Below are 10,438 nucleotides of genomic sequence, written 5' to 3' on the forward strand. Positions count from 1 at the left end.
GGTTGGGGCCGCTGGAATAGGGAACTAGAGGATGGTGATCGGGTCGGTGTCCAGGGTACAGGTGGCCCAGGTCACCAGCATCACAGCGTTCTGGGGGCATGGCCTCAGTTCTGTTGCCCCAAACGGCCCCCAAACGAGGCCACCACCCAGGTCCCTGGATGAAATTCCCGCCGGGTTCCGCGTGCCCGAACGCAGCAGCAGGGAGTACACGCCTGGCGCCGGCTGCAGCTTAGGAGATGGAGCGCAAAGCGGCCCCGGGGGGCCAGGCAGGTACCCTGGGTGCGCTCCCCCCCTGGCCTCCAGGACCAAGCCACTGAGCGCAGCGCAGAAGCGGCCTGCCCGAGAGGTCCAGGACACAGGGAGGCGAGGAGGACCTTGTCCTCGGCGTCTGTGCCCCAGCCCCACGGGACCCCAGGCAATCCGGAGCCACCTCCCAGCGCGCGCTCTGCCCCGCCGGGTCGCTCGCCGCTCTTCTGGCGGGGGGAGGAGAGGGAAGCCGGGTCCCCGGCCTGGTCGCGGCGCCGCCTCGGGCCGGCGCGCTCCACACAAGTTTACTTCCTGCCGTTGCTCACCCAGTGGACAAACGAGGGGGTCCAGGCCAGGCTGGCCTCTCCCATCACCGGGGTGGGGGCGGATTGCTTCCCTCCCGGCCGCAGTGGTCCTTCCTCCGCAAAGAAAAATGGTCCTTTCCCCTCACCCCCAAGAACCGACCATCTGCTTCCCCCAAGCTAGTGGCTTCCCAGCTGGGGTTGCCCTTTCTCAAAGTTTTCACAATTGGAAAAGCCTGCAGGGATCGGACGCTTCCCGCTTCTCCAAGTGCAGCGAGGCCAGCCTAGCCCCTGCCTGATGACCTGTTAATACCTAGTGGGGGCCACGGGGACGCCACGCCCGCGTCGGTGTGTCGCTCCACGCCGGTTTCGTGGCACTTCCGCCAAAGATGACCCGGGGAGCCAAAGGCAGCATGGACCTCGGAGGAGAGGCCGCTCCCCGCCGGCTGTCATCGCGCTCCCGCCCGCCCCTTCCCCGCCGCCCGAACGGTGGAAAAGCAGGCGCCGAGGTGTTTTTTGTGAGCAAGCAGGACACACCTCGGCTGCGAAACGGCCAGCTGCGGTGTCCGACAGCTGTAAACCGGCGTCGACAGGTTGTCAGACAGCCCCGGGGGCCGGCGGGGAAGGAGCCCGCGGCCTTCGGGCCCGCACCCGTTGCCCGGCCGCTCGCGCGGCCACCGCGGGAGGAGGTGGCCCGGCCGGCGCTGGGCACCACGTGCTCGCCGGGAGGGGCGGGAGCAGCCGGCGAGGGCGGGCGGGAGGCAGGGAGGGGGCAGGAGGGGAGCCGGGGGCGGGGCCAGCGCTCAAGGGGATGCCAATCAAAGCATCAACTTCAAATTGTGTCTGAAAGCCCCGCCGCCGAGCGGAGGGCGGCCGCCGCAGTCGGCGCGCGATCGCGGATCCGGGCGCAGGCGGGAGCCGGGCGCCAGCGAGCACCCGGCCGAGGAGCAGCCACCGGCCCCCGCCTCCGGGCCGGCCCGAGCGCGCCCGGCCGGCGGCCCGCTCCCCAAACCGCGCCTCCCCCGCCCCCTGCGCTTCCCCCCCTCCCCTCCACCCTTTAATACTTGCCCGCCGCCGCCACCGCCGCCGCCACCGAGTCCGCGGACATGTCCTTCCCGCAGCTGGGCTACCCGCAGTACCTGAGCCCCGCGGGGCCCGGCGCCTACGGCGGCGAGCGCCCGGGAGTGCTGGCCGCGGCTGCCGCGGCGGCCGCCGCCGCCTCGTCGGGCCGGCCCGGGGCGGCGGAGCTGGGCGCGGGCGCGGGCGCGGCCGCCGTCACCTCGGTGCTGGGCATGTACGCGGCGGCCGGCCCGTACGCGGGCGCGCCCAACTACAGCGCCTTCCTGCCCTACGCCGCGGACCTCAGCCTCTTCTCGCAGATGGTGAGTGAGCCTGGCCTGCTCGGCGCCCAGCACGCGGCCCGGGGCCCGGGTCCCGGGTCCCGGGTCCCGGGGCAGCTCGGGGCGCGGGAGGCGAGAGCGGGCGCCGGATCGGCCCTGCCGGCGGGGCCGAGGAGGTGTTGGCCGCGGGCGCTCGAAGAGGCCGGCCGGGAGCGGCCCCGCCACGCGCCCCGGGAAGCCGGGAGGTGGGAGGCTCGGGCTGCGCAGGGGGTCTTGCTGGGAGTCGGCAGGCCGCGGGAGCAGGCCCGGGGCGCGCGGCCGGCGCTGGAGGTCGGGGCCAATCTCGCCCGGCGCCACTGGCTCGGTGGCGGCGGGGCGGCTCGGCCGGGTTTACCCGGACGCCCCTTCCCGGCCCGCGGGCCCCGCTGGCGCGACCATATTTCAGCGTTTGGGCTGAGCCAGGGAGACTCGATTTTCTCCCTCTTTGGCAGGGCTCTTGCAGTTGTATCTGAACCTTTTAAAGCGTAGTAGAGGCGGTCAAAATAAACCTAACAATGGAGATCCGACAGGCCGAGGGGTCTCTTAGAGGCTTGAGCGCAAATTTGAAATTAAACAAAAAATGAAGGCGAAAGGATTGTTGGCGTCTGAAATGGTGTTTGCTTTGACTTTCGTAAGTTGCCAAAGTTTTCATTTCATTTGCACCGAAAGAAAAGCACTTTTCTTCCTGCGTTGCATAATGGAGGATTGAAGAGAGCGGTGTCCCTGGGCTTAAAATAAATGCTGTCCTCTTAGGCTCCTGCCCCAGTGGGTGTCACATGGAGGAGTCGGGGGCTGCAAATTTCATGCTCCGCGGGGCCGTTGATCTAAAGGGTCCATTTTCCTAGGTCTGACTGCAAAGTCTGCCTTAAACTTCGGGCTGCTGGGAATGGCTCGCCGGGCGCGCGGGTCGGGGAGGCAGACCCCTCCTGCACTGCTGCCCGCGGGGTCACGCAATTTGCGAGGACCCCCCCCCCGCCCACCCATACACCCCCGCCATGTCTCCCCAATCCGCGAAGAAGAGGCAGGAAATACATACCCGACAATAGTAAAGGAGCAAAGCGGCCGGTGTGTTTTCCTGTAACTTTTCTTGTAGTTTTGAAAAGAAAGCCTATTTCTCTGAAAGCGGCCCCAGCTGCCTTTCAGATCGGTTGCTATCAAAAAAGATCAGCTCCCATTTTGTTCTGGCGGCTGGGATGCAGGGGGAAGCGTTGAGAGATTTACAAGGTATCCTTTCAAAAAGAATTCCCAGCAGAGACGAGGCCGAAATGTCTTCCTTACAGTTACAACGAAAATAATTAGAAAAGTGCAAAGTACATTTTGCAAAGATTAGGCAAAAACGAAATCTGGCCGGAGAAACCTTGTCTCTGGGCCTCGACCACCGAACTAATTAGTCAAAGAAATCTTCTGCTTTTCGCAACTTTCTCCAGAGTCCCGGTTCCCCTCTCTGCTAACACAACAACTCGACAATTTTTACATGGAGGATTATAATTTTTTTACAGAAATTTTGAATACAGATGTGTGCCAGTTGGGAAACCCGCGTGCGTTTGTAGGGGAGGGGGACCTCTATGGTGAGGATCTGCTCCCATTGTAGTGAGGTTGGGAAGGGAGATGCTTGTTTTTTTTTCTCTTTTACGGAGGGGAAACTATATAGAAATCCAACCACCCCGCCTCCAAAGGTAGATATACGTGTGCATGTGTTTCCTCCTGGTCTCTTGATGCTTCCTGGAAAGGAAGCCTAAATCCAAACCCAAATTCTAGGTCTAGGTTTCCAAGCCTTTACGGTTGGGGATTTGGAAGTCCAAAAGATAAAATTGTGAGTGAATGTCTGTCTGGGCAATTTATGGTAATAATGAGGCCTAATGAGGTTGTTAGAAAGATAAAATGTTATTTACCAAAAAACCTGATGGGATAATTTGACTTGCTGTGTTTTACTACCGATGATAAAAAGAATATTGATTGCAAATAAATCACGGCCTCTAAATGCCTTGCAAACAGTCTGTGCTTACTTGCTCCTGATCAAAGTCAAACTTGAGAGATAAAGTCTCGGAGCAGAGGCCTAGGAAACAGTTCTGCTCTGCGCGGTTGGTGCTCAGGGCCCTCCCGTTAATGTTTTACCGGATAAACCCTCTTTTTGTATTTAAAAAAAACAAATGGTGTTTTTGTTATTGTTGTTGGTGATGGCCGGGATTAAAATTTTAAATTACCTGTCACCCACTGTAGACCTTTAAGTGCGGGGCGGGCGAGCCATTCTATGCAGGTTAATTTGGGAGCTAAAAGGAGTGTGCTTTCATTTTAAATTGCTGGTGGATTTGGACTCTCAGAAAACTCAGGATGGTTTATTTTGTTTGACCCCCTCAGGGTCAAAGGGAGGGGGCCTGGGCTCTTGGTTCTCTACGTTTGGAGAAACTGTTTTATCAGCCTGGTTAAAAGGTTTTCCCCTCTAGCGAGTGTGAGATAAACTTGGACACCCGGGCTTCTGGAGTTGTTTTGGGAGGTGGGGCTGGGGGCCCTGCGGGCGGCCTAGGGAAATCCTAGGGGCTGCGGCTCCCGCTGTGGTCTCCTAGAGATTCTAGGATTCTGCAACTTTTCTTGAGTGACAAAAATATCTCCATGATGGGTGGAAGGGCAGTTTCTGGAGGCAGCTTCTGGTCTGACCCCCTCTTCCAACCCGGGTGGTGCATTAGGACTAGGCTTCCCATTCTGGAGCCGGCGGGAGCGTCTGCCTCCCACTTTCCCAGTTTGGGGGACTCATCTCTCTCTCTCTCTCTCTCTCTCTCTCTCTCTCTTTCCCCTGCTTTCTCTCTACTCTCTCGCTGGGCCTTGTGGCTGCAGGGTTCACAGTATGAGCTCAAGGACAACCCCGGGGTGCACCCCGCCACCTTCGCCGCCCACACGGCGCCGGCCTATTACCCCTACGGGCAGTTCCAGTACGGGGATCCTGGGCGGCCCAAGAACGCCACGCGCGAGAGCACGAGCACCCTCAAGGCCTGGCTCAACGAGCACCGCAAGAACCCCTACCCCACCAAGGGCGAGAAGATCATGCTGGCCATCATCACCAAGATGACCCTCACGCAGGTCTCCACCTGGTTCGCCAACGCTCGCCGGCGCCTCAAGAAGGAGAACAAGGTGACGTGGGGCGCGCGCAGCAAGGACCAGGAGGACGGCACTCTCTTCGGAAGCGATACCGAGGGGGACCCTGAGAAGGCCGAGGACGACGAGGAGATCGACCTGGAGAGCATCGACATCGACAAGATCGACGAGCACGACGGCGACCAGAGCAACGAGGATGACGAGGACAAAGCCGAGGCGCCGCGCGCGCCCGCCGCGCCTGCCGCCCTCGCCCGGGACCAGGGCTCGCCGCTGGCGGCCGCCGACACGTTCAAGCCCCAAGACTCCCCCCTGGGCCTGGCCAAGGAGGTCCCGGAGCCTGGCAGCACGCGCCTGCTGAGTCCGGGCGCCGCGGCGGGCGGCCTGCAGGGCGCGCCGCACAGCAAGCCCAAGATCTGGTCGCTGGCCGAGACGGCCACCAGCCCCGACGGCGCGCCCAAGGCCTCTCCGCCTCCCGCCGGCCATGCGGGCGCGCACGGGCCCCCCGCGGGCGCGCCGCTGCAACACCCGGCCTTCCTGCCCAGCCACGGACTGTACACCTGCCACATCGGCAAGTTCTCCAACTGGACCAACGGCGCGTTCCTCACGCAGGGCTCGCTGCTCAACGTGCGCTCCTTCCTGGGCGTTGGCGCGCCCCACGGCCCGCACCTGTCCGCGCCGCCGCCGCCGCCGCAGCCACCCGTCACCGTGGCCGCGGGGGTGCTCCACGGCGACAAGGCCTCGTCCCGCAGCAGCCCCTCGCTCCCAGGTACAGCGCCCCGGGACGTCCGCCCTGCCCCAGGCCAGTAATCCGGAGCCCGGGCGATGCTGGGGATGGAGGGGAGCTCTGGCCCCGGAGGGTGAGAGGCGGTGACCGCTGAGCTCGGGGTTGAGCAGTAATCCCTGCCTGAATTCAAGGAGAGAGGCCACGGCCCTCCGGCTCTCCCGAGAAAGCTGAGCTCTACCCGCTGGCCTGTCCCGAGGGAGGCAGGGAGGTTTCCCTGGAGACACTTCCCAGGAACGGGGCGGGGTGGGGGGGGAAGAGGCCTGTGCCCCTCTGCGGCACCCCTTCCCCCCACTGTCTCTGGGCCCTAACGCTCTGCCTCTTCCCCTCCCTCGCAGAGAGAGACCTCATCCCCAGGCCGGACTCGCCGGCACAGCAGTTAAAGTCGCCCTTCCAGCCCGTGCGCGACAAGTGAGTGCCGTTGGTGTTTACCTCTGGGTAGGGGCGAGGGGGATTCGGGGGCCGGAGGCTGAGCAGTGGCAGGCGGCAGAGGGGTCGCGTAGTTAGCGTGGATGGGGCGCTGTCCACCAGCCGGGCGCCCGGGCCAGCATAGTCCGCCCCGGTTTCTCCCGAGCCGGGAGCCTCGCGGGGGCAGGTCACGCCGCCCCCCAGGCGCTTGGCTGGCAGCACCGGCCATGCTGGGTCCCAGCTTCCATCCACTGACAGCGCTGTGTTCTTCTTGTCTTGCTGTGTTTCCCCTGCAGCTCGCTGGCCCCGCAGGAGGGGACGCCGAGGATCCTAGCAGCCCTCCCATCAGCCTGATCCAGGGTCTTCTTTTACTTTTGCGGGGGGAGGGGGGAGAAGTTCGGGAGGGAGGGGGTGAGGGAGGAATCAAGACAAATATTTCAAACTGGTGTAAAGGGCAAATCTGGCAACGAAGTCAAGGACTCCCATCCATCGCTTTCTGCAGAAAGGGGCTCCTCCGGCCCGAGCTCGCGTCCAGGCAGCCCGGCCTCTGCCCGCCGCCCCGGGGGGCCGTCACCGTGCTCTGGGCGATTACAGTTCGGTAAATGCCCCCATGTGCTTCTGTCTTTCTTTTTTTTTTTTTTTTTCTTCTGTATATAGAGTGATTTCAGATTGTAAATAGCGCGTCAGCGAACCTGTCTAAATCATATATTTTTGTCTAATAAACTAAATGAAATGATGGCCACTGCTCCTGCGGCTGTGTGTGGCTGGGTGTCGCTGGGGACGTCCTCAATCCTGGAATCAGGAATCCTGGCATCGTGGCAGGGCTCTAGTGCCTGTGGCTGCGGAAAGAAGCTCCGGGGGAGTTTCCACCCCAAAGGCGGGTGCTTCTCAGTCTCCTGATCGGTGTTGCGTTTGTTAATGTCACCAGGGCAGTCCTTGTTGGCAGTTCAGTTCTTTCCAACTCTCACACAGTTATCTGGACACGCCCTTCTCAAGACATAAATGAGTTTGATTTTAGGCAGTTTATAAAACGATCTTTTGAAGTGGGCAACGATGGGGGAAAAGTGAAAAGAATTTCCAATCCTCTCCCCAAAGGAGGACTTCGTATTTGAAATCAGTTTATAACCAGTTGTCTCAGCGGTGCATCGTGGCGTCGGGGCGTTTCATAGGTAGAATGAGGACATAATGGAGTATGAAATTTTCTTTCAGTGTATTTTTTAGTTATTTGGCTAAATCACTCATGGAGAAATTGGAATTTTTTTTCTTTTAACTCTCCTGCCAGGGATGCAGCTCTGTGGTTCTCTGGGCGTGTGAGCAACGGGGCTGCAGTAGTGTGTGGGGGTGACAAAGAGGGGAGCGGGCTTCCGTCTCCCAGGGACGCCCCTTTAAACTCATGCGCCCTGCACTGGGCGCACCCAGCGAGCGAGCCGAGGAGCCAGTAACGCCCAAATGGCCGCTGGGCTGGGGGGTAGCTGGAGTGATGGTAGGAAACAATGCAGAAGGAGCCGGCCCGGAGCCTCGGGAACCGCGCTGGTCAGGACTGAGGGCCGTGGGGCGTGCGGAGCTGGGTACGCAGCCTGCACTTGCAGAGGGTGCAGGACCCTTGAATTGGTGAACACCGCGAAAGCAGGCTTTCTAAAACTGCCAGTGAGGATGGGGGCTGCGGAGGTACCCGGCCCAGTGGGGAGGAGGCCGAGTCCCCGGGGTCGGACAGGACCTCCCCCACCCCGAGCCGAGCCCCAGATTCGCCCTCGAGACCCTCGGGACCCGCTGTCCCGGGGCCGCTCGCGGCGGCGAGGGACGCGGCTGCGGGAGGAGAAAGCCAGGCGCGGCCGGCTGCCCCTGGCTCCTCTGCGGCGAGGAAAGGGGCGCTCGTGCCCAGAACCAGCGGGCGCCACCCACCGGACCGCCGCCCCGCGCGCCCGCGTCCTTCTCCAGCGCCTCCCCCCGCCGCCATCGGTCTAGAGGAAAAGGTCCCCGCTTGCCGCCCCAGAGGCGGGAGGAAGTGCGAAGGGGCGGCCGCGGCAAGCGTGGCCCGACGGCACGTCGGGGCGCGCGGGTGCGGAGCGTGGAGCCGCTGGAGAGCCGGGCCGCGGAGCCGAGCCGAGGGCCGGCTGGCGGGCGGCGGCCGCGGTGGAGCCGCTTCCAGTCCGAACGGACGTGCTCGAGGCGCCCTCTATGGGCCGCAAGCGGAATAGGGCCTTGGTGGAGGCGTCAATCTCGCTCCTGGGGTAGGGCCCCAAATCTGGGGGTCCTTGGCTTTGGGGGTGCTGTGGACGCGAGCCTCGAATTATGTTGGAGGGGCTTCCTCTGTGTTCTAGAGTGCCACCCACTTGTTTGAAATCGGGAGTGTGTGTTGCTGGGCCTACTGTGTAGGCTGCTGGCGTTTGGGGAGAAGGGCTAGAACCAGGCTCCACTCCGGGTGTCCACGTTGTCCCCAGGGTCCCTTGCCGAGTCAGAGAGGAGCTTCTGGCCTGCCCTCGATGCTAGGACTGCAGGGGACAGTGCGGCCCTCCGCTCCCCATTGCAGAGCTCTGGAACAGAACCTTGGGTCTCACCCTGACCTCTGGGACCCGACGCCTCCTGTGTTCTTGGGCGAGTGCGTGCTGCTAGATCTTAGAGGAGCAGTGCTCTGCTCCTCTGATGAGGAAGTGCGTTCTTGGCCCACAGACAAGCTGCTCTGGTGGCCAAAACGTGCGGGGAAACCCCTTCTGAGCTACTGCCGGAAGCAGCAGGTGGGATTCAGGCAGGCTATGGAGTCCTCTGCCCCTGGCCCAGTTCCACTGTCTTTACTCCTAAACCCCAGAATCAAATAGGATGGTCCATGCAGGTGTTTCTGCTTTCAACCCATATTTCCATTCTTTCTTTCTATCCAATACATTTGGGACCCCTGGATGCTGCCGCCCAGGTGGCTGAGCCACCAGGGGGGGTCTGAGGCCTCAGAACCCTGTGGCCTAGAAGTCGTGAAGGGTCCTTGCCCCCCTCCTGGGGACCAAAGCTTCACTGCAAAGAAATCAGATTGCCAGCCTCAGAATAATTTTCCTCCATTGAAGAGCTAGACATGAATTTTTAATTGAGCATTGAAAAGCATTCGTGTCCTTTGTGTGCTGTTTGTTTATATCTTTCCCAACCACTGCAGCCGCCTAAGGGTGTGCACGCCTAGGGGTGTGCGATACCCCACGGGGAGGTCCTGATGAGCCCAGTGTTTCAGCACCTGAAATAGCTGGGAGTGCACATAGAAACCCCCTTCTCTTTAAAGCCCAAGTGGAAGTTCTTCTGGTACTTTCTGTGTGAACAGAGGTGCTCTCTCCCACCTTCCCCTACCGGTACCCAGCACAATTTCAGAGGGTGGCAGTAGCCCTGTAAGGAGGAGACTAAACCTGAAAATGGGTAAGGGTGAGGGATGTCCACTGGATTAATGCTGGCACCTTGGCCTCCCTCCTCCTCAGGGACCAGGTTCCCATAGAAAGGGTACCCCGTGTCCAGGACAGCAGACTTCTGTCTTTATTAGGTCTTATTTTTGGGGAGAGGGTAAAGAGGAAACCCGATTTGGAGACCTCTCTGCTCCAGCTCAGGCCGGCAGAGGTGACGGGGAGATGACCCAGGTGTGGTTTTTCTAGACCAGCATCTCCCCTCAGACATTGCTGGTCTGAGGACTTGGGGGGTGGGTGCAGGCCCCATCCCAATCGGTGACCCGCTGGTCTCCGAAACCTCACTGCTCCCACCCTCCTTCCCTCCCTCCCCCGATCAATTATAATCACCAGCACATTTATCTCGCCTGCAATATGGAGAATTCATATTCATATCTCGGTTTTAGTGGCCTGACACTGATTAATGTAATACTCGCTGTGACTCCGAAGGGCTGCCACCCGATGAATCATGTCCTATAAAGTTTCAGTCGTCCTTGTAGATGGGGCTGCCGGGGAGCTAGGAAGCCGGAGGAGAGGGAGGGAGGGGGAGAGGAGAGCGAGAGGTCAGGGTGGGCGCACACCCGTGGCGGTGATGCCCCAGTCTGGGCGCCGGTCCTCTTCCCTGTAGTGGAGGCCCCGGCAGGGCCCTGGCCCCTCTGCCCGAACCCGTCTCCTGAGCCGAGGCCTCTTTCTGGCCCTCCAGCCCTGGGGTTTCCTGACGGTGCCGGCAGGCCCGGGGTTGCCGGTGGCCGAGGCAGGGTCAGGCTGGGGCGGAGGCTGCCGGCTGGCTGCCCGGGTTTGTGGCCAGATTGGAGCCCAGAG

The 10,438-nt window shown here is 61.5% G+C and overlaps 1 protein-coding gene across 1 annotated transcript; it reads left to right on the forward strand.

Annotated features, from left to right (window-relative positions):
* The first annotated feature begins 1,412 nt into the window (after positions 1 to 1,412).
* IRX1 (iroquois homeobox 1) lies at positions 1,413 to 6,588 on the forward strand. Its single transcript, XM_079917894.1, has 4 exons — positions 1,413 to 1,930; positions 4,760 to 5,783; positions 6,137 to 6,209; positions 6,503 to 6,588. Exons 1-4 carry the CDS (start codon positions 1,655 to 1,657, stop codon positions 6,558 to 6,560), a joined length of 1,431 nt encoding a protein of 476 aa, XP_079774020.1. The 5' UTR covers positions 1,413 to 1,654; the 3' UTR covers positions 6,561 to 6,588.
* The last annotated feature ends 3,850 nt before the right edge of the window (positions 6,589 to 10,438 follow it).

This window comes from Stenella coeruleoalba (genome assembly GCF_951394435.1).
Source record: "Stenella coeruleoalba genome assembly, chromosome: 3".
NCBI classification, from domain to species: Eukaryota; Metazoa; Chordata; class Mammalia; order Artiodactyla; family Delphinidae; genus Stenella; species Stenella coeruleoalba.